Below are 24108 nucleotides of genomic sequence, written 5' to 3' on the forward strand. Positions count from 1 at the left end.
CCCGAGTCCTGACTACAAGTGAGATAGCAAACATGGAAGAACCAGATGAGTTTGTATTTCCTTGCATATTTCTGAAGTTAGTGTTAGCATTCAACTTCTAGGCACAACAATCTTGGATTCAATTTAAGCTTTCAGATGGGGGTCATTATGCATAGTGGTTGGGTCTATGTCTGATAGGAGTTGGGAAATATATAAAATTAAATGTTTCTAAGACTTTGTTTTGGGAGTCTGTGTTGGAGAAAAGATGAGAGGAATCTTGAAATTGAAACCACAATGGGTGATGAGGCTAGAGTTGTCAACTAGTTGAGATGTCATTGTAATTAGGGATGCATACGGTTCCAATTTGGAACAGCTAACTACATGGGAATTCGGATCAGAATCCGGAACAACGAGAAATTGCAAGACCTCCATTCTGGATTGGACTCATTTGCATCCCTAGTTGTCATAATACTTGTCAATTGATCAATTCTCGATTGAAAACCAGTTCACAAGTAAATACAGTGAATGAAATGGATCAAATGAGATTGCTGGATGTTTAGGTCGTTTATATTACATATGTGATAAGGAGGTTTTGGTTTTGATTCTCACCTTTAAATATCCAAAAGAACCCTGCTTGGGCTTGCTTATCTGGCTCGAGCTAGCCCGCAATGAGCCCGAGTCTGAGCTTGAGCTCGGTCAAAGCCTAAATGAGTTGAGGCTCTAACAACGTGAACACCACTCATTGGGGTCGTTGGAGAGCTCAATTAGGACGGATTTGTCTCAGGTACCCGATCTGACCCGAACCTGAATTCTCGGATATGGCATAAAACAGTGTTGTGAGAGGCGTACGCCTCAGTACTTGAAGTGTACGCCTCAGAGGCGAGGCGCACGCTCAAGGTACTGAGGCGTTGCTGTGATGCGCCCCTCATCAACCTCCGACCAGTTGTGACCACTGACCACCGGAGTTGCTGTGCTGCAGCTGCTGCTCAGTCTTCTCCGACCACCAGACGACCAGCATATCCCTCGCTTCCGTACCAGCTGGGCGCGTGGTCCTTCTCTTACTGCCTCCCCTCCCACCGCTTCACTTCCATTCCAGTTGTGAGAGGCGTACGCCTCAGTACCTGAGGCGTACGCCTCAGAGGCGAAGCGCAGGCTCAACGCCTCGCTTCGCCTCATCGCATTTAACAACCTTGGCATAAAAAGTGTCGACCTGAACCTGACTCGAGCAATATGCAGGCCGGGTTTGGGTTATGATTTTTGCGGGTACCCCCCTTTTATTGGTACTAGAACCTACTTGAGTGTTTTACATGCAATTTTAGTAAAGATCCGGGTTTAGGATTTTGTTTTTGTGACCTGGCAAAACCCGAAACCAACAAATTGTTAAATTGGGTGGGTTAAGATACACTCTGAAGGGTAGGATACCCGACCCATTGACAGCCCTAAGCTCTACCAAGGATGCCTTCCATAAGAATCCAATCCAACGGAACTGGTTTCTGTCTTGTAATATCAAACCCTACCCGATTACTTACTCCAACCCAAAAGGTTCCTATTAAACCCGACCCGGGTTCGGGTCGATCGGATATCATATCTCAGCCGAACACGTATCTTCAACGTCTTCGTCATTTGTTAAAAAGTTAAAGGGGCATCGGGTCTTTTGCTACCAAGCACACGGTTGGGGAGAAAGCAGCACAAAGGGAAGAAGCTCTCTCTCTCTCTCTCTCTCTGTGCCAGCTCCGACTCGGCCTCATGAAGGGCGTATCGTTTTACGGAATCGGAATTCCGGTTCCATGGACGCTCCTCTGTTTTACCCTCCTGCTGCTCCCTTCAGGTAAACCCTCTTCTCCCTTTTGTTGGCGTTTGTTTCCTCTCTCTCTCTCTATCTCCTTGTGTAAATAATTGCCCTTGAGACGTCTGCTTATCCAAACGCCGTTTTCCTTTTCTCCTTCCGTTCGTTCCGTAATTCTTCTTTTCTTTCTTGATCCGGTTTCGTTCATGATCCAATCGAACGGAAAAAGGGAAAGGAAAAGGAATTGTTAACCCCCATTTTGTTGATATTAGGTTTTTTTTTAGTCTAATTTTATTAATTGGTGCATATTCCAAAGATTTTATTGGTCGATTATTGATTAGGACATAGGAATTTGTCTTTTTTTTCATTTTGTTAATTTAAATGGTAATCTGGTTAAGGTTAGGGATATTTGGGCAGGAAAAATTGGGAATCTAGGTCATGGTTTGGAATGAAGGGACAATCCAGTTTGAGGTTAGCGTACGGTGTTGTTGTTTACTTACTCTTGGGGGGTTTTCTGTTTGGCATGTGTGAAGAGTTTCAAGCATGGACAAACTCTGTTCCTCTATGTGGTCAATGGTTAAAATGTGTAATTGTTAGAGATATGTGAATGTCTGAACTTGATTTGATTTTTTGGTGAGAACATATGGCGTGATTGGCATGAATTAAAATTTTGCTGCTTGTTGTCTCTAGGGCTGTCGTTCGATGCGAGTTAAATCTTGTTGAATTCAAAACTGTGTTTGACAAGCCCGATTCGATGACAGTCTCAAGCTCAATTGGAACAGTGTGGGGATCTTGAGCTTGGACTCTGGGTGAGGGGGGACGGAGTGTGGTATCATGTGAGTGGTGGGAGATTTTCTGAGTTTTGCTGGTTTTATTTTGCAGGAATTCTTTCGGCTGGAGTTGTTACATTGAAATCAATTGAGATTTTAACAACTCATGAATGGCTTAAAGAACCAACTGTTTATTTTCTATGTAAAGGAGAGAACAGGACGGTTTTGCCTGATGTGAAAAAGGCTCACTACTTATATGCTTTCAAAGGTGAAGAATCTTGGCAGGTTTGCAAGAACCTTCTTTTTCTTTTCTGTTCTTTGAGCATAGAAATCTTAAAGAACCTCTTTTTCCTGTGAAACAAAGAGGTCCTAAGTCAATGTCATAAGTCTTATTTGGAATTTGATACAATTGTTCTTATGATACATGAAAGAAGTTTGATTATCATGGTTGTTTCTGAAGTGGCAATGATTTCTACTTTTTCAAGAGGTTTAGGGAAAATGTTAGTCAAGGAGCATGTTAATTCATGTCACTTACTGATGATGTTTTTTTCCCCGATGAAAACGCTGGGGTTAAGGCCCCCTTCCTTTAATCGGACACTATATACAACAGTACACAAGAAGAATCATTTTATACAGGCATCAAAAGAAAGCAAACAAAACACCCAAAATAATTATCCATTCACAGGATGCGTATTGCTCTCCAACCAGACATCCCATTTGGCCAACTTGTTCTGCCAAGTCTTCTCTTCCATCTCCCGTAAAAGCCACAAAAATAGCCCACCCACTACTACAGATATATCTCCTTTTAACGTAGAGATCCTGTTAAAATGGTTTGCCTGTCACCGCATGGTGATAGGACATGCTCTCCTTCCTTCAGCAATTGAGTGAATCCAATTTAGCCATCTGACATTGGGGGACAAAATGGATATGCACCTGTCCCCAATCACAGCCAGCTGAAGGAGTTCTTCAAGAACTACATTTTCCACAAATAATACGTTGCACAAAATCTTCCTTACCCCAATTTTTAGGAACTCTCTATTTTCGTTCTGAAGACTGAATACCACCCTGCACTGATTGCCCACTTTACTTTGAGCAATTTGAATGTGCACTTTTTGGATACCTGGCTGCTGAGAGAGAGAAGCAAAGAAACCCGTATGCACCCAGATTTTAAACAGCTTCCACTCCTCCTCATTGCGGTGAAGCTTCCACAGATTTTCTACACCGGCATACCACACACTGTGCTCACAACTGCACCCAAATTTGAATGAATCGCCTGATTCCTTTGAAACCAGATCCTCCATATTACTATGTGGAAGACCTGCTTCCAGCAGTCTGCAATCCATCTATTACTAAACCTTCTTGAAAACTGCCATTTGCTGATGCTTTATGGCATGTACAAATCCAACTATTTCACTTATATGAGAGCTATCCATGTCTCAGATGTTTGTAAGAAAGTTTCATGAATGGCAGTCACAACTACTCTTCTGTTTAGAATTTAGAAACAAATGCTTGTTTTTCTTGTTATTGGTGCAGGAATTTTTGGATTTAGATTTTGGGTCATTTTTTCCTTGTACAATAATTATTGCTGCCTTGTTTCTCTGTACTTATTTGATGGGTGTGCAAAACAACTACTATGATTCAATGAACTATAGTGCTTCCAACTTATGGATGCCAAAGTGATGAGCCATTGTGAGGTGAAATTTCCAACCTGTTTATTTAAATGGTAGCTCACGGTTTGGGTGCTTTATGATATTAATGTCTCTTGTTTTGTGTATTTTTTTTCATGCTAAGTGTAAGAATTATACTGAGAAGCGTAATAGTCACAAAATGCTACTTAATTTTTTGTTGTTTCCGCTGTATGTGAACAGTTGTGTCAAAAGAGATTCATGAAGTTGATATGGTAGTCCTGGTTGTACACAAGCAGGAATGCAGGGAGGAATCTAATGCAGGTAACACGAGGGAAGAATCCCATGGAAATTTGTTATATTACTTTTCACATCTCCAGCACCAAACTAAATAATGGGAGATGGTACCAAATATTAGTTGCACCCAATTCGGTGAGAAGTCTATTCATATGATAGCTTCCTTTCACGAAAATGATACATGTGATAGGATCCCATCTCTACAAAATGATGTGCATTCATAGTTTTCATCCTTCATCCTCTTCTTATTTTTCCTTTTAAGGATGAGGTCTTATTTCTGAGAGTGAGTGAGCACTTGTCATAGAGGCCTCTTTCTGTCTTCTTGTAGTGTCAGTGATGGAAGATGAACATTATGTCACATAAGAAGATAAAAATTAGAACCAAAAGCTACAAATGGACATATCATAGGGGAGATAGATTTGTAGAAAAGTTGCAATTCTCAATTTTAACACTATGTCACATAGGAGGATAAAAATCAGAACCAAAAGCTACAAATGGACAAAATAAGGGGGATAGATTTGTAGAAGAGTTGCAATGCTCAATTCTCCTATGGAAACTTCAGAAGATTATCCTGCTTTAGATCTTTAAGGCTGTACTCGATTTCCAGTCTCCCAGGACCAAGATACTGACTCATCTCTACTGTTTTGGGAAAAGGCTTTGCAAACAGTATCCATTTTGTTTGTTAACCCTTAATCGTATGCTGAAGTCTCACAAAGCTTTTGTTGCCAGTTCTAATTAATATTGATGAATCTCACGGTGATGAGAGATGGATGCAAAAGCGGATTGTGAGTCTTGTGAACCATCTATTTGTCCTTATGAAAAAATGGTGGAAATGCAATAGAGCAGAATTGGCAATGAGAGAGGTAAGACAAATGCATGGTGTATGGATTATCAAAAGCATTTTCTCCAATTACTAAATGAACTCTACTTAGGTCATTTTCTTCTCCAATTCCTTGTCTTAACTGATTGTCAAGAATGCTTACCATGATGGTGGTTTCCAGGAAGAAGGATGGTTGTTTCCTCCACTATAATTCCAACCCAAGGAGGTAAGGAAACAAGTTTTGTAGATTAAAGAGGGCTATGCATGGATTGGATTATCTGCAAAGATTTGATTGATGCTGCAATAAGATCTGGATATAAGAGGATGTGAGTACATTTTGTTTGTGTGACAAGGAGACAAGGACTCGGTAACTATTTCAGGTGCAGATGTCATTGTTGTGACAAGTGACAAAATCAAATAGATTACAGAGACAAAGGTTGAAAATGGGTCCTGAATCACGTTTTTTATTTAAAAAAGGCATACTTTTTTTTCCTTTGGTACGTGGGTGCAATGAGGGTTAAGTTGTTAGACCCTACTTGGGTAATGTGATTTCTCAAAGTATGTTCTCCATCTCCTAAGGTAAATGGTTGTTACGGTGCAAATATTAGATTTAGGGTTTTTGAATTTCCTATAGAGAGAAAAGAGGACAATAGCGCTTTGGGCTGAACACACATGATTCCCCATATGGGAAAATCGTGTTTCTCTTGTAACTATATATTAACTTTACAATTAAGATACATCATGACTAAAATACCCTCATTTATATAAAATACAAAAGAGATTAACGAGGGTCATTTAAGGAAACACAACAATCACATTAGACGTGAACACAAGATGCACGTTGGGTGATCTGGAGCTGACATGATTTGGATCTGGACCCTCATGCGTGAATCTGGACCTCACGCTAATAGCCTCCATCAAGTTGTATATGATTATCAACTATGAACAACTTTCTTCGTAAGTACCAAAATCTATTCTTCGCGAGGCTTTTTGTGAATAAATTATCAAGTTGTTCTTCAGTCCAGACATATCTAGTCTCTATCTCTTGATCCTCCACTTTCTGACGAATAAAATGTTGATCAATTTCAATATGCTTCGTCTTCCCATGATGGATTAGATTTATTGAAATCTTGATAGCACCTTGATTATCACATAACAATACTGATTTGGGAATAACTTCTCCAAAATCATATAACATATGTCTGATACAAATAATTTCAGCAATGACTGCAGCTATGGAACGATATTCTGCCTTTGTACTAGACGTTGCAACAACCTTATGTTTCTTACTACTCCATGAGACCAGATTTCTTCCAAGAAAAACACAATATCCAAAAAAAACTCTTCTCACCAGGATCACCTGTCCAATCAACATTTGAATAAGTTGTGACCATCATCATATCTTCATGTGTTGCCCTTTTTCTGTAAAGCAAACCATCTGCAACAATTTTCTTTAAATATCTTAGAATTCTCTTCATACCCTCCATGTGTGGCAATCTAGGCTAATGTATGAATTGTGAAACTTGGTTCACGACAAAAACAATATCTTGACGAGTAAACGTAAGATATGGTATCTTTCCAGCCATGCTTCTAAATTGTGTGGGGGTCATGGTATAGTTCTCCTTCATTTGCTCCCAATCTCTGATAAATAAGAACTAGAGTTGCAACCGGTAGAGATCCATCGTGTATTTGTGCCAAGTTAGAATAAGAGAATCATCCTGCTGATCTACTTCTATTCCAAGAAAATATCTCAACAGACCAAGATCTTTCATCTTGAACTTTTTATTTAAGAATCTCTTCACTTCTTTAACATGTTTATCACAACTACCGGTAACAATTATATCATCAACATAAATGAGTAACACAGTAATAAGATTGTTACCTTTGTAAATAAAGAGTGAATGATCTAATGGGATCGAGTAAAACCATAACCTTGAATTGCAACAGAGAAACTCTCAAACCAAGATCTCGAAGCTTGCTTTAACCCGTAAATGGCTCTCTTTAACCTACAAATATAAGCATTTGGATCATCTTCGCTATATCCCGGTGGTTGCTCCATATAAACCTCTTTCTTAAGATGCCCATGTAAAAGTGCATTATCACATCCAATTGACTTAGTTTCTACCCGTGATCAACTTCTAGAAAAAAAATGATCTGAATGGTGGTTTCATCATAATCATGCCTGTACTTTTGGGTGAACCCTTTCGCTACTAGTCGAGTTTGTATCTTTCGATGGTGCCATCGGGTTTGTATTTTATTTTGTACACCCATTTCGACCTAATTACATTTTTATCAGGTGGTCTTTTTACTATCTCCCAAGTCTGGCACTCATGTAAGGCCTGCATTTCTTCATTCATGGCTTCTATCCACCTATTTGACTGCACTGCATGCTGAAATGTTTTGGGTTCCTACTGCTTTCCAATCTGAGCGAAGAAACACTAAAAATCAATGTTGAAAATTTCATAACTTACCCATCTTTCAATTGGATGTTTCACCTTGCTTGATCTTCTTATTGGTTCGAGTGACTCTCTTGATCTAACGATTGTTGTTGATCTTTCAGGACTGACTGTTGATGGTTTTGATTGCATCTTATATAAATGTATCTTTCTTTAAATCTACTTGATACAATCTCTGCATTATCTGAACTGGCTTCTATGTCATTACCTGATTCAGCTGGAGGATCTTCTAAAATGTCATGAACTTGATCAGAATTATGATTGGTTGCTGCACGTTGTTCATCGGTGTAAATAGGTTGCCATCTAGCCAGGGCTGATATACTTCGACATTGCTCATGTTCTGAAAAACATACTTTTGAAAAACATGATGGCAGCACTGATAATTAGAAAAATTGCACTCATCAAATACACCATTCCTAGATATTTTAATTTTTTTTTACTTGGGATCATAGTACCTATAGCCTTTGTAATTATTATCATATCCAACAAAACGACAAACATGACATGGGCTTTATCCTGAAATTTGTTTCTCAACTGACTGTCTACGTGAACGTAACATACACAATCAAAAGTCCTCAACTCATCGTAATTTGGATGCTTCCCGAACAACATAAAATAGGGAGAATTATTATGCAAAAGTTTCATGGGCAATCTATTTATAGTATGAAATGCCTCAGTCTATAGTTTTATGGGAATTTTACTTTCATGAATCATGGACATTGCACTCTCCACAATATGGTGATGCTTTCTTTCAGCAATGTCATTTTGTTGAGGTGTCCATGGGCATGAAACTCTTCGACTAATTTCATTATTCTGTAAAAATGCAATAAATTCTTTTGACGAGTATTCACCATCACCATTACACTGGAAATTTAGAATATTTAATGAAAATTGAGTACGAACATAGGCACAAACATTCTTAAACACACAACAAACTTCAGATTTGTGCTTCAAGAAAAATATTCAAGAATAACAAGAGTAGTCATCAATAAACAAAACATAATATTGACTACCAAAAGAAGAGAAAAGTGAAGATAGTTCCAATACATCAGAATGAATAATATCAAAAAGTCTCGAAGCCCTCTTATTATATAGATTGAATGACAAAACATGACTCTTATAGACTTGACAAGTAGGACACAAACTATCACGAGACTCTTCACTCAGGACAGATTTATGCAACAATTTATTTGAGACTAATCTTTCAATAAAACTCCACAATAATGACCTAACCTACTATGCCAAACATTTGATTGACAGAATTTTGAAATATTAAAGACACGCACAGAGGACTCAGGCTTCAAGTGACTATCCAAAGTAGCTCGTGCAACTAAGGGATCTTCTTTAAAGACGTACATGTTGCCAGACCTTTTTCCTTCTATGAACGTCTTCCTCATTTGAAGGTCCTTAACATACACAGAAGATGAAGTAAAATCAACATATAAACTGATATCATCAAGTTTAGAAACAGAGACTATATTATATTGGGAGAACACAATACATCAGACAACTGGATGGGATGAGATTTGGAGAAAGGAATGAGGATATTGTTAAAATATATCTCCTAAACCAATGTTGTAAGTATATATATATATATATATATATATATATATATATATATATATATAGAGAGAGAGAGAGAGAGAGAGAGAGAGAGAGAGAGAGATATTCTAAATATATGTATACGTATCTCTATATATATAAGTATATATATATATATCTTTTTATTATTTTACCCAAAAAGGGTATTATTGTAATTTCACATCTTGCACATATTCCACTTGGAATATGTTGTAATCTTTTTTCTTTTCTTTCTTTTTTCTTTTATTTTTTATTCTTTTCATTTAATATGTCAGATTGGGGGTCCCCCCAATAGAGTCGTTGGAGACCCCCAACGGTCACAAATGTGACCATTGGGTGCTCCCCAACGACTCCTTTGGGAGCCCCCCATGTGGCCTTTTGCATTTGTATAAATAGGGGTGTTCCCCCTTTTGTTTTGTAAGCTTGAGAGTCTCAAGCATTTTCTCTTTTATTGAAGTGCATGCCTTAAGTGCATGCTTGCTCTCTTTTGTGTATTTTACGCATTTGTGCAAGTGTGGTGCAAGTGCATTTGTGCACTTTTGTTTGTCAAGTATTTGTGCGTGTATGCTTGTTGCCTCTTAGTAGGCATTTTTACATGGTATCAGAGCAAGGTTGGTGATAGAGGATCGTGGGATTCTTTGTTTTTCGAGTGCCTCAAAAAGCGTGCCATTGGTGTTTTGAAGATTGAAGTGGTGGATCTTGCTTCTTCAATATTTTAGAAGGATCTTGTGCAAGTAAAACCTAAAGATTTTCTCTTGGTACGTATTTCTTCCTCCATCTTTACTCTCTAATGGGCGAAAAAGAGTCCTCCTTTGCTCTCGGCTTTAAACTAAATAGCTCCAACTATCATGTTTGGGCCGGGAACATGGAGGCCCACATAAAAGGGAAGGGTTTGTGGGGTTATGTGCAAGGCACAATCCCGGAACCCGAACCAAAGATTACTAATGTTAGAGATTAAGAAATCAAGATTCTAGAGGAAGATGAAAGAATCAAAGCGCTTGAGGATTACTCCAAGAAACATGATGAATGGGAAATGAAGGATTTTAAGATTTTTTTCTTGGATTTTCTCGTCGGTTGAAACCAAGATTAATGCTAATATTATCAAGTTCAAGAAAGCTTCGGAAGCTTGGCATTATCTTGAAAAACTGTATACCTCAAGAGACCTATCATATAAATACTACCTCCAAAAGAAAGCTCTTACTCTTCAACAAGGCGACATGACTATTAGAGAATATTTCGCCGACCTCTCTTCTATTTGGTATGAGCTTGCTATGCTCGAGCCTAAATGGAGTGGAGAAGCAATAGAACTCCGTCACAAGCAACTTGAAGAAGATCGGTTCTTCAACTTCTTGAATAGACTAAGGCCCGAATTTGAGCAAATAAGGTCATCTCTTTTATCATCTTTCTCCTCCCTCTCTTGAAGATGTTCTCACCAAGTTAAGTGGTGAAGAGACCCGTATCGGTTTAGGTAAACAAGGATCAAATGTTCTTGCCGTTCCTTGTAATTATGAAAAAAAAGATGGGGTCGATGTCGTATCAAGACCCAAAAACAATGTAAAAGCCTATCGTCCTCCTCATTTTAAACCACAAAATCAAGGTGAAAATAGTGGGTAAAGAGAGAAAAAGGACTATAGCAAAAATTATTTGTCATTTCTGTAAAGAACCCGGGCATATCAAACCCATATGTCCCAAATGGAAGAGGCTTCTAGCCATGGCCATCACCAGTATACCGCAAAAGGAGGGGGCATCTTCAAGTGGACCTCTCTCTCTAAGTCAAATAGTGGGAGCTCTTCAACCTCTCCTAAAGGGAGCTACCTCCGGTGCCGTCGTGTCTACCTCTTCTCCTCTAGGTAAAGTCTCTTGGCTTTTGGACTCCGGTGCATCCTTTCATATGTCCCCAAATATATATTCTCTTTCTGATTATTCAAAAAATATTTCTCCATCCTTTGTTTCCACTGCGGATGGAACCTCTCTTGAAATTAAAGGCATAGGTAATTTCGAAACTCAAGATTTTTTTATTCCAAAAATTAGATTTATACCTAAGCTAAACTTAAATCTTCTCTCTATTTCTCAACTATCGGACCATGGTTGTGATATTAAATTCTCTTTTGATAAATGTTTAATAAATGATCGTCAGTTCGGGAAATTGATAGGGGAAGACTTTAGAAAGGGAGACTTATACTATATGAACTCTTTTCAAGTTCCAAATTTTTTTTGTAATGTTGTCCGACACAAAGATGTAAATGTGTGGCACAAAAGACTTGGTCATCCTAATATCACCAAGTTGTCTTACTTATATTTTGCAAAAGATCTATGTAAAAGTCCATTTTCTTATAAAGAGTGTATTCTCGGGAAAAATGCGAAGTTTGCCTTTTGAGCAAAGAACTATGTTCTCTTCTAAACCTTTCGAAATTATTCATTCAGATGTTTGGGGAACCGCACCAGTTGTTTCAAAAGGAGGATTTTCTTATTATGTAATTTTTGTGGATGATTTTTTCAGATATTCATGGATTTATTTTCTTAAGTATAAGCATGAAGTGTTTTCATGTTTTAAAACTTTTCATATAATGATCAAGAATCAATTCAACAGTAACATAAAAATATTTAGAAGTGATTCTGGAGGAGAATATCTCTCTAATCAATTTAAGGAATACCTTGAGAATAGTGGTATTGTTCACCAAAGATCTTGTCCTAAAACCCCTCAACAAAATGGGTTGGCCGAAAGAAAACATAGGCACATCATTGAGACCACTAGGACCCTTCTTATATCCCAAAATATTCCTAAAACTTTTTGGGCCTAAGCAACTCTTGCTTCTGTGTATCTTATAAATTGCTTACCATCTAGGAATTTGGGAAATATATCTCCTTTTGAAGTATTACATAAGATAGAGCTTGATTATAATAGGTTATGAGTCTTTGGTTGTAAGTGTTTTATACTTACAGATAAGAATGACAAGCTCTCTCCCAAGGCTATTCCTTGCGCCTTTCTTGGATATTCCGAAACTCAAAAAGGGTTTCGTTGTCATGACCTTAGAAATGATAAGTTATATGTCTCAAGAAATGTGACATTCTTAGAAAACGAAAGCGGCTTTGAAAAGAACGTTTCTCAACAAGAAAATGTTGATTACTCTTTCTTATTTGACTTATTGTCTAGTAATGATGATATATCTTTCAGAAGTGCTATTGATCAATATAGTGAGTCTGTTCCTACTATTGACCACAAAATATCCGAAAGGAATAGGAGACATCCAACTCGTTTCGTTTCTTTTGATTCGTTTTCACACAAATATAGGGCTTGTCTTAGCGCTATTCATTTTTACTTTGAACCAAGAAATTTTGAAGAAGCTAAAAAATGTATAGAATGGCAATAAGATATGCAAAATGAACTCAATGCTCTTAGGAAAGCTGAGACATGGGAATTCCAAACTCTACCTATAGGAAAGAAAATTATAGGTTGTCGTTGGGTCTTTAAGGTTAAGACTAAGAGCGATGGATCTCTGGAGAGATACAAAGCTCGCTTAGTCGCAAAAGGGTATGAACAAGAATATGGTATTAATTATTACAGTTAGATGTCTTATTACTATTGCGTCTATTAAAAATTGGAACATTTTTCAAATGAATGTGAAAAATGCTTTTTTAAATGGTGATCTTAACGAAGAAGTTTATATGGATGCCCCACCAGGCATAAAGATTCATAAAGATAAAGTTCTTCGCCTTCAAAATGTTAAAATGTAAAACTGTACATATATGTATATATAATAATATTATATTATTATATATATATAAATACATTTTTAATTTCTTTCTTTTCTGTATTTTTTTTCCTTTATTTTTATTTTTTGTCTTTATGTCATCTAGTTCAGTTTGAACTAGAATGACTGTTGCTAGTCAAGTCCTGTCCAGACTTGACTAGCAATAGAGCTGTTGGACTGACACATTCCAACAGCTCTAAATAGAGCTGTTGGACTGTGCCCAACAGCTCTATTGAGTCCTCTTTCAGCTGTGTATATAAAGGGGTGCAGCCCCTCTTGTATTTCACTCCAATGCTTCTTAAGCAATTGGTTTTTCATATCAATAAAGAATACATTTTTATTTTTATTTTGTTTCCAGTTATACCCTTTTTAAGGGTTATGCTTTAGTGTCATTCTTGACACTTGCTCTTGTTAATCAAAGCTCGTGTTTCGAAGATCCCCATTTCATTTCATGGTATCAAAGCCGCGAAAGTACTAAATCTTGAGGAAAAGCTGCTTCGGTTTCCGTGCCCGTTTGCAAAAGTGTTCGCCACTTGAAGAGAAGTGTTTTATCACTTCATTGGAGAAGATTTCACATCTTGTTGTATTGTTTTTTTTTTCTTTCTTTCTCATTTTCCTTCTTGTTTCTCTTCTATCCCTATTCTTTCTCTCCTTGTAATCGATGGATGACAATGATAAAGTCACCATCATGTCTATGAAACTAAGCGATACGAACTATGTAACATGGGCTTCAATCATGAAGCACCATATATGGGGAAAAGGCTTATGGGGGATTGTGGATGGTTCCGATTCGGAACCTAAGCTATCTCTTACTAAAAAGGAGGGAGATAAAGACATCCCTTTATCGGAAGAAGAGAAAATCAAGGCTATTGCCTCATACGAGAAGAAATGGAAAGAATGGAGAATATCTCATGCGAAGATAATGTCATGGCTTATCAATAGCGTTGACATTAAAAAATGCTCAAGTCTTGCCAAATTTGATCATGTCGATAAGGCATGGGAATACCTTAAGAATATGTATTCCCTTAAAGATATTGCACACGTGTGCAACCTCCAAGAAAAAGTTCGAATGATGACACAAGGAGACAAAACTATTCGTGAATATTACAATGGGTTGTCCGAACTTTGGGAAGAACTTTCCCTTTTAGAACCAAAGTGGCATTGTGCCGAAGACATCGAGCTTCGTCAGAAACAACTCGATGTTGAACATTTTTACCAGTTTATCACTGGATTAAGGCCGGAATTTGAAACCACTAAATCGGCCCTACTTCACCGGGGAAAAATTCCTTCTATTGTTGAAACTATTGAAGAGTTAACAATGGAAGAAAATCGTCTCCGGAAAGGTTCTTTAAAAATTGAAGATGATTCCGTTTTAGCCGTGTCTAGACCAGGGAATCATGTTCGATCATATAGGCCTCCTCACTTTAACCGACAAAATGGTGACTATGATAAGAAGAAAGTTATTTGTCATCACTGTCATGAACCGGGACACTACAGGTCACAATGTCCCAAACTTAAGGAGCTGAGAGAAAAAAGAGCTGCAATTGCTGGATCGGATCCTAAAGATCAGGATGCACCAGTTTCCCTGGCCCAACTAATGGAGATCCTTCAGCCTCTCATCAAAGGTGCCTCTTCCTCATCTGAAGCTTCAACCGGCGCAGCAGCCTCATCTTTTTCTGATTTAGGTAAAATTTCTTGGCTTCTTGACTCTGGTGCATCTTTTCATATGACCCCAAATAATCAAAGTCTATCCAAATGTGTTAAAAATAAAACAAGTGTGTCAAAGGTCTTTACTGCTGATGGGACTTCTCTTGAAATAGAAGGAATAAGAGATTTTGAAAAAATTTATAAAACAAAAAATTTTTTTATTCCAGAAATTAGACATGTTCCCAAATTAAATTTAAATCTTTTATCTGTATCTCAAATTTCTGATTATGGGTGTAATATTTCTTTTTCTTCTCATGGTTGTTGGGTACAGGATCGCCAGTCAGGCAAGCTGATTGGGGAAGGCCATAGAGAAGGAGGACTCTATTACATGGATTTTTTGGAAATGCCGAAGAAAGCTTTTTGTTATAATATTCAAAAAATAGAGTTGGAACTGTGGCATAAGAGACTTGGTCACCCACATATAGCCAAAATCCAACATTTTCCAAATCTAGGAAAATTTTGTAACTCTGAATCATTTGATTGTAAAGATTGTATTCTCGGCAAAATGAAAAGATTACCATTTCAGAACAGAACCTTTTTCTCTTCAAGACCACTTGAATTAATACACTCGGATGTTTGGGGTCCTGCACCAGTAATTTCTAAAGGAGGATTTGTTTACTATGTTATTTTTGTCGATGATTTCTCCCGACATACGTGGATGTACTTTCTCAAACATAAGTCTGAAGTATTTTCATACTTTCAAACTTTTCATAATATGGTTAAAAACAAATTTCAAAATGATATTACTATTTTTCGCACAGATTCAGGGGGAGAGTTTTTATCCATAGATTTTCAAAATTATCTTAAATTGCATGGCATCACACATCAAAGATCTTGTCCTTATACACCTCAACAAAATGGACTGGCAGAACGAAAACATCGCCATATTATAGAAACCACTAGAACTTTAATAGCAAATCAAGTCCCTAAAGACTTTTGGGCAGAAGCTGCCTTAACTGCCACCTATCTCATTAATAGGATGCCATCTTCTTCGTTACAAAATATCACTCCCATTGAAAAACTTATGAACATTTCTCCAGACTACTCTAGATTAAGAATATTTGGGTGCAAATGTTTCATATTTACTGACAAAAATGATAAACTTTCCCCTCGTGCGATTCCCTGTGCCTTTTTAGGATATGCTGAAAACCAGAAAGGTTATAGATGTTTTGACTTCAAAAATAATAAACTATATGTGTCTAGAAATGTTTCCTTTCTTGAAAAGGAGAGCTTCTTTGATTTTAGAAAATTAAAAGACGTCACTGAGTACTCCTTTTTGCTAGATCTAACATCAACATCTGATGAATATGACCTTGATTGTAACTTTGATGATGACCCAAGAATTATTGATCTTAATGTTGAAAATGAAGAAGTTCATAGAGATACTAGTATTCAATATTCCAGGCGACAAGAGTCTAATACTCCATGTGCACTTGAGAAATATTCTAACATTCCAACTAGACAATCATCCCGAATCTCGAGGCCTCCAGAAAAGTTTGTATCATACGAGTCTTTCTCACCCACATATAGGGCAGTTATTGCATTAATTCACTCATATGAAGAACCATCCACATATTTTCAAGCAAAAAATGATATCAAATGGATAGAAGCCATGAAAGTTGAATTAGATGCACTTGAAAAGGCTTCTACATGGAATATTCAAGATCTTCCTCCAGGGAAGAAAACTATAGGATGTCGATGGGTTTATAAAATTAAAACCAAGAGTGATGGTACTCTTGAAAGATATAAAGCCCGTTTAGTAGCCAAAGGTTATGCCCAAGAATATGGGATTGATTATGAAGAAACCTTTGCTCCGGTGGCTCGTATGACTACTGTCCGAACCTTAATTGCCTTAGCTTCTATCAAAAAATGGTCTATTTTTCAAATGGATGTCAAAAATGCTTTTTTAAATAGAAAGCTAGTTGAAGAAGTATATATGGAACCCCCTCCTGGTCTAAGTATTCCTAAGGGTAAAGTCCTTCGCTTAGAAAAAGCTCTTTATGGACTTAAACAAGCACCAAAAGCTTGGTATGATAGGTTTAGTCGTGTTATGATTGATATTGGTTTTCAATTCTGTTTAACTGACACTGCTTTGTTTATTAAGAATTCTGATGCAGGGATCATTGTGCTTCTTCTCTATGTGGATGATATGATTATCACCGGAAGCGATAAACAGGGAGTTGAAACAATCAAAACACTTCTTAAATCTCATTTTGAAATGACTGATTTGGGCTTGTTGAGATATTTTTTAGGCATTGAAGTTGCTTATTCTCCTAGAGGATATTTATTATCTCAGACTAAATTTGCTTTTGATATTGTTTTCAGGTCTGGTATTACTGATGATAAGAAAGTTGACACTCCAGAAGTTGTTAATGTTAAAATGAAGATTGATGATGGAGAACTTCTTGCAGACCCTACTCCTTACAGACAGCTTGTCGGGGCACTTTCCTATCTATCCATTACCAGACCAGATATAGCACATGCTGTTCATACAGCAAGTCAATTTCAACATGCTCCTACTTCTGTTCATATGGGAGCAGTCATGCGTATTATCAGATACATCAAGTCCTCTCTTTCACGAGGACTTTTCTTATCTTCCTCTTCTTCTCTTGATTTAATTGCATATACTGATGCTGATTGGGGAGGTGATCCCAATAACAGACACTCAACCACTGGCTTTTGTGTCTTTTTAGGGGAATCATTAATCTCGTGGAGGTGTAAAAAGCAGCAGAAGGTATCTCTCTCATCCACCGAAGCTGAATACAGAGCCATGGCAACCACGACCATGGAAGTAGTTTGGCTCCGACGACTGCTTGCTGACATGGGAGTTGAAGCAACAAAGGCTTCACAAATGTGTTGTGACAACAAAAGTGCGATCTACATTGCCAGTAACAGAACATTCCACGAACGCACCAAACACATCGAAATGGATTGTCACTACGTCAGAGAGGAATATCTACACGGGATAATTGATCTGCCATATGTCACTTCAGAATATCAGTTAGCAGACCTCTTTACAAAGCCTCTCGCTGCTCCCCGATTTCACTTTCTCTTAGACAAACTTTCGCTCATTGTACCGTAAGTTTGAGGGGGAGTGTTAAAATGTAAAACTGTACATATATGTATATATAATAATATTATATTATTATATATATATAAATACATTTTTAATTTCTTTCTTTTCTGTATTTTTTTTCCTTTATTTTTATTTTTTGTCTTTATGTCATCTAGTTCAGTTTGAACTAGAATGACTGTTGCTAGTCAAGTCCTGTCCAGACTTGACTAGCAATAGAGCTGTTGGACTGACACAGTCCAACAACTCTTAATAGAGCTGTTGGACTGACACATTCCAACAACTCTAAATAGAGCTGTTGGACTGTGCCCAACAGCTCTATTGAGTCCTCTTTCAGCTGTGTATATAAAGGGGTGCAGCCCCTCTTGTATTTCACTCCAATGCTTCTTAAGCAATTGGTTTTTCATATCAATAAAGAATACATTTTTATTTTTATTTTGTTTCCAGTTATACCCTTTTTAAGGGTTATGCTTTAGTGTCATTCTTGACACTTGCTCTTGTTAATCAAAGCTCGTGTTTCGAAGATCCCCATTTCATTTCACAAAAAGCTCTCTATGGTTTGAAATAGGCTCCCAAAGCCTGGTATGATAGATTTACCAGTGTAATGCTGGAAAATGAATTTTCCTCTTGTTATACTGATACTGCTTTGTTTACTAGAAAATTTGATGCAGGGATTGTGATATTATTACTCTATGTTGATGATATGTTAATTACAAGTGATGATGTTCAAGGAGTCATGGGTATTAAGTCCATCTTGACTTCGAAATTTGAGATGTCATATTTAGGTTTTCTGACACACTTTCTTGGAATTGAAGTTGCTTATTCTCGACGTGGTTATTTTTTATCTCATTCTAAACTTGCCTGTGAGATTATTGATAGGTCAGGAATTTCTGATGACAAAGTCTGCAACACTCCTGAAGTCGTGGGATAAAAAATGAAGATTGATGACGGAATCCCTCTGACCAACCCTACTCCTTACAGGCAATTGGTAGGCTCGTTGATGTATCTTAGCATCACTCGGCCTGATTTGTCTCATACTATTCACATAGCTAGTCAGTTCCAGCATGCTCCCACAACCGTTCATATGAGTGTTGTTCTTCGCATCATTAGATATCTAAAGAGAATTGTAAATAAGGGAGTATTTTTATCTTCTTCTGAATTAAAGTTAATTGCTTATACTGACTCTGATTGGGGAGGTGATCCTAATAACCGTCACTCCACCACTAGTTTTTGTGTTTTCTTAGGTGAGTCTATAATTTCACGGCGATGTAAAAAGCAACAGAAGGTTTCTCTGTCATCCACCGAAGCAGAATATAGAGCCATGACATCCACTACCATGGAAATTGTATGGATTCGACGTTTTCTGCAAGATATGGGAGTGTTTATTAAAGAACCAACAAAGTTATACTGCGACAACAAAAGTGCAATTTATATTGCCAAGAATCACACCTTTCATGAGCGAACAAAGCATATAGAGATGGACTGCCATTATGTCAGAGAAGAATACTTGAAGAAGGTCATTGATCTCCCGTACGTGACGTCTAAGTATCAACTAGCAGACTTCTTCACTAAGGCTCTTTGCTCGCCCAGATTTCATTTCCTTCTTGACAAACTCGCACCGTAAGTTTGAGGGGGTGTTAAAATATATCTCCTAAACCAATGTTGTAAGTATATATATATATACTTATATACATAGAGATACATATACATATTTTAAATATATGTATACGTATCTCTCTCTATATAAGTATATATATATATATCTTTATTATTTTACCTGAAAAGGGTATTATTGTAATTTCACATCTTGCGCATATTCCACTTGGAATATGTTGTAATCTTTTTTCTTTTCTTTCTTTTTTCTTTTATTTTTCTTTTTTATTCTTTTTATTTAATATGTCACATTAGGGGTCCCCCTAATAGAGTCGTTGGGGACCTCCAACGGTCACAAATGTGACTGTTGGGGGCTCCCCAATGACTCCTTTGGGAGCCCCCCCATGTGGCCTTTTGCATTTGTATAAATAGGGGTGTTCCCCCTTTTGTTTTGCAAGCTTGAGAGCCTCAAGCATTTTCTCTTTTATTGAAGTGCATGCTTGCTCTCTATTGTGTATTTTATCTATTTGTGCAAGTGTGGTGTAAGTGCATTTGTGCACTTTTGTTTGTCAAGTATTTGTGCGTGTATGCTTGTTGCCTCTTAGTAGGCATTTTTACAGATATCTCCAGAATGTGTGATAGGGTGGCGTCTACCATCTCCTGTAATAATGTTATTTTTACCTGAATAAGGAATCAATTTAGAGAATTTACCTGTGTCACCTGTGATGTGGCTGGCGTTTCCTGAATCAACGTACCAAACACCCTGATCATTTTGTTTAAAGCTCAGTCTAGAAGGTACAACCAACAAATGATCCTTGTCAAGGCCACTTTGTCCCTTGTTCTGCTCTTGATCTCTAGGCATAGGCTTACCTCTAGCTTCATGATTGTATCTCAGATCATCTTTGAACCAACACTTTGCTTTTATTAGTAGGAAGAATTTAGTAGGAAGAATTCCTCGTCCTCCCTAAGTATAATCTCTGCCTTTGCCACATCCTCCTCCACGTTCACGGCCTGAAAAGGATCCCGTAAACAATATATCATGTGAGTTTGCATCACCCTTCTCTGTATTTGACATCCCCTTTAATGACATCTCATAGCTAAGAAGTCTTTTAGATAATCAAAATAAAAAATGGTCTCGGCATATTGCAGAGTAGTGGACAACACGTGAAACTCAGGTCCTAAACCAACTAAAGCTTGCTGATTTTTGTTTTTCTTAGATATTTGGCTTCAAATTAGTGCTAACTGATCTGTGATTGACTTGATTTTATTAAAATACTCCATAATAGACATGGGTGCTTCCTTTTTCAACATTTAGAACTCTCTTTTCAGATACATAATCTTGGCCTCTGAAATTTGGGAGTAAGTTTGATGCAATGTATTCCACAACACCATGCCAGTTCAATCATCTGGCATTCCCACTAATACCTCTTGCGATAAAGTGAAAGTAATATAGGCGACTAAAGCTTGATCCGTTTTCATCCAGTTGATGAAATTTTGATTATGAACGATCCTCGTTGTGATTGCAAACCCTTTGTCATCTTTATCTTCCTGCATAAAAAACTCAGGTGGAGCGACACTCCTAATAAAAGGAACAATCTGTCTTTTTCAGGTAAGATAGTTGAAATTATTTAATTTTTCAGAAATCAATTGACTGAGGAAACTGGTAGATATAGATCTTGAAGAAGAACTTGAATCCATGAGGGATGAACTAAGGAACGATGCAATAAGATTAAATGAGGACAACCAATAAGCTATGTCACATAGGTGTGGGTGCGGATACGGGTGCGGATGTGGCGATGTGGCACTTTAAAAAAACTTGGGTGCAGGGGTGCGGGGGTGCGGGGAGGATACATATATATGTATAATTTTTTACAGTTTTAAGTTAGCACTATGTGTATTTGTGTGCATTTATGTATTTATATATAATATAGATAAAAATAGACTTGATTAGGGTTAACTGAATCTACTTTTGGATAGAAATGGACCTCAGTGTGGTTGACTTCACCTAACAGAAACAAAGTTGTTTCCAAATGTCTTACACGCCTGGGTGCGGGTGCGGTGCAGGTGCAGTGCCCTATTAGAAGAGTCCGTGTTACATAGCCGATAAGCAATAAGAGGCAATATCACTCGACAAAAGGGATTGCAGAAAATCAGCATCAATAGGAGACAATAATCTGTCTTGTTTTTTTTTTTTGTAAAATAAAACGTGAGATTAACAATCAAAGATATTTGCCACGAATAAAATTGTAGCAACCCAATATATCAAGATCAACTTTGAAATTGATTTTTCCTGATTATCACAAACCGAAAACGTGAGATCTAGGGTGACGTCAATCTGATTCTCAGGCAAAGAAAGAATAAAATAAAAATAAAGATCAAAATCATGACCCATGCATGATTCAACGAGAATCTATTTAAAAAAACTTCAACCCAAGATTTCAAGAAATAGAGATTCACCCAAATGCAGATTTGATTTAAGAGGAAATAATAAGATGAAAGAAATCAGATTCGAGGAGGAAGAGGAAACAAGTAGAAATGCAGATTTGAGAAAGGAATAGCAAGAAAAGGAGGGTGCAGATTTGAAGAAGAATAAAGAAAACAGGAAGAAAAAGAGAATTAGAAGAATCAACTATTACTTGGAGAAAAAAAAATCGGATCTTGAAGTTCACCAAGATTCTCTATCCCTGTTACGAATCATGGCTCTAATAGCATGTTAGATTTAGGGTTTCTGAATTTCCTACAGAGAGAAAAGAGGACAGTAGGGCTTTGAGCTGAACACACAAAATCCCCAATATGGAAAAATCATGTCTCTTGTAACTATATATTAACTTTACAATTAAGATACATCATGACTAAAATACCCTCATTTACATAAAATACAAAAGATATTAATGAGGGGAATTTAAGGAAACACAACAAGCACATTAGACTTGAATACAAGATGCACGTTGGGTGATCTGGATTTGACGTGATTTGGATCTAGGCCCTCATGCATGAATCTGGACCTCACGCTAATAGCAAAGTGGGTGGGACTCTTGTTAAACCAAATCGTGAACTTGGCATATGGGAATCTACAATAAATCTTGCTATCTTATATGTCTAACCATCAAATTTCAAGACAGGTATCCTATGAATATAGCCAGTTAGTTCACTCATGCTTCCTTAAACTCTCACATCTGACTTGCATGTGGAATCCTAAAGACACCAGAAGGAAAACCTGAAAAGCAATTCTATGTTCCAACACATGGTAATATGAAGCCTAATGCCAATAGGATAAGGTCAATGGATGGTAGATTTACATTGGGTATGAGGCAGTTCTGTGTTATGGTGAAGAAAAAAAATGCAGTTGATTGCTCAAGTATTGAAGCTGCATATAGTGCCACTAAAACCATATATGTCCGTTTGAACTGTGAATGACTGAAAACTTTCCACAGCTTTTCTTTGCAATAAAAATGTGCCCTTTTATAGGCTCCCCATGCATTGTCTAAGCACAAAGCATATAGAAGTTAACAACCACTTTACGTGGTAAAACACATAATTTATTTATGGTACATTGTAATTTAGATGCTTTATAACGTGTTATGTTCTCATTTCCTTCTTTAGTGACTAGAGGCATCTTCACCGTTCTTAGTAAGAGATGGATAAATGGTTTACTAGTACCAGGGCTATTTACAATTTGCTTATACCATAATAATTGGATTCCAAACTCTTCCCCTCTCCTTCCTCTCTTCTTATCTTCCATTCTCTCTCCTGTTTTTCTCTTTCTCACACTGGTATTAACCCAAATGATCACATAAAAATTTAAAATTCAACTAAATTTGAGGATGCTTCTAATGGGAGGTTTTAAGTGCGGTTTTCAAGTGTCAGTAATTGAAGTTTCATCGTTATGTAGTTATTTGACTTGTGAAAAAGTTTCTGCTTAACTTTTCAACACCTATCGTGCAGCCTCTGACAGAGCTTCCAGATAAGAAATGCAAGAGGTGTGGCCTGTATGAGAAAGACACTATAATGTCCGATGATGTATTTGATGAGTGGGAGCTGTGCCCAGATGACTTCCTGACGCCTGATGGCAGATACACACATTTTAAGGCCAAGGAATTCAATGCCACCTTTCTGTGTCCTCAGTGCCTTCTTGAACATGGTTGGTATTTCCGTGTCCGGTTGTACCTTAATTGGTTGTCCTGGCAATATCTAAAGACACCATCCATAAAAGAACATAAAAAATGTACATTTTGAAGGCATGAATAACCCAATATTTAAATGGACAACCGGTATGAATGCAGGTGGCCATAATTCTAATTCAACAAGCAGCAATACTACTAAACATAGAAGCATACTTTTGATGGTACTGGTGGTAGTTTTGGCTTCCAGTTTGTCTGTCTTTGGGGGCATAGCAATATACAGATACTGGCAGAAAAGGAAGAGGGAACAAGATCAGGCAAGATTTCTGAAGCTTTTTGAGCAGGATGACGACATTGAAGCTGAGTTAGGCCTTGGAAACTAAATATAAGAAGAGAATGAGCGCACTCCGGGTCTTGGGTTTGAAGCAAATTTCAAGCTTGAAACTCATTTTCTCATTGTCATATGTAACATTGTTGTATAGGACATGCTCTCCGTTCTTGATGTATACAAACATTGCAACCCTCGAATGAATGATTTAAGACTGATC

At 37.3% G+C, this 24108-nt stretch overlaps 1 protein-coding gene across 2 annotated transcripts; it reads left to right on the forward strand.

Annotated features, from left to right (window-relative positions):
- The first annotated feature begins 1649 nt into the window (after nt 1-1649).
- LOC149839682 (uncharacterized) lies at nt 1650-24108 on the forward strand. 2 transcript variants are annotated; one of them, XM_090002744.1, is made up of 4 exons: nt 1650-1807; nt 2648-2820; nt 23385-23580; nt 23723-24108. In XM_090002744.1, exons 1-4 carry the CDS (start codon nt 1726-1728, stop codon nt 23941-23943), a joined length of 672 nt encoding a protein of 223 aa, XP_089858870.1. In that variant the 5' UTR covers nt 1650-1725; the 3' UTR covers nt 23944-24108. The 2 variants fall into 2 exon arrangements, with proteins under 2 accessions (XP_089858870.1, XP_089858871.1); XM_090002745.1 differs by lacking the exon at nt 1650-1807 and having other exon boundaries at nt 2688-2803.

This window comes from Nuphar pumila, chromosome 4 (genome assembly GCF_984573655.1).
Source record: "Nuphar pumila chromosome 4, dmNupPumi1.hap1.1, whole genome shotgun sequence".
In the NCBI taxonomy this organism is placed as follows: domain Eukaryota; kingdom Viridiplantae; phylum Streptophyta; class Magnoliopsida; order Nymphaeales; family Nymphaeaceae; genus Nuphar; species Nuphar pumila.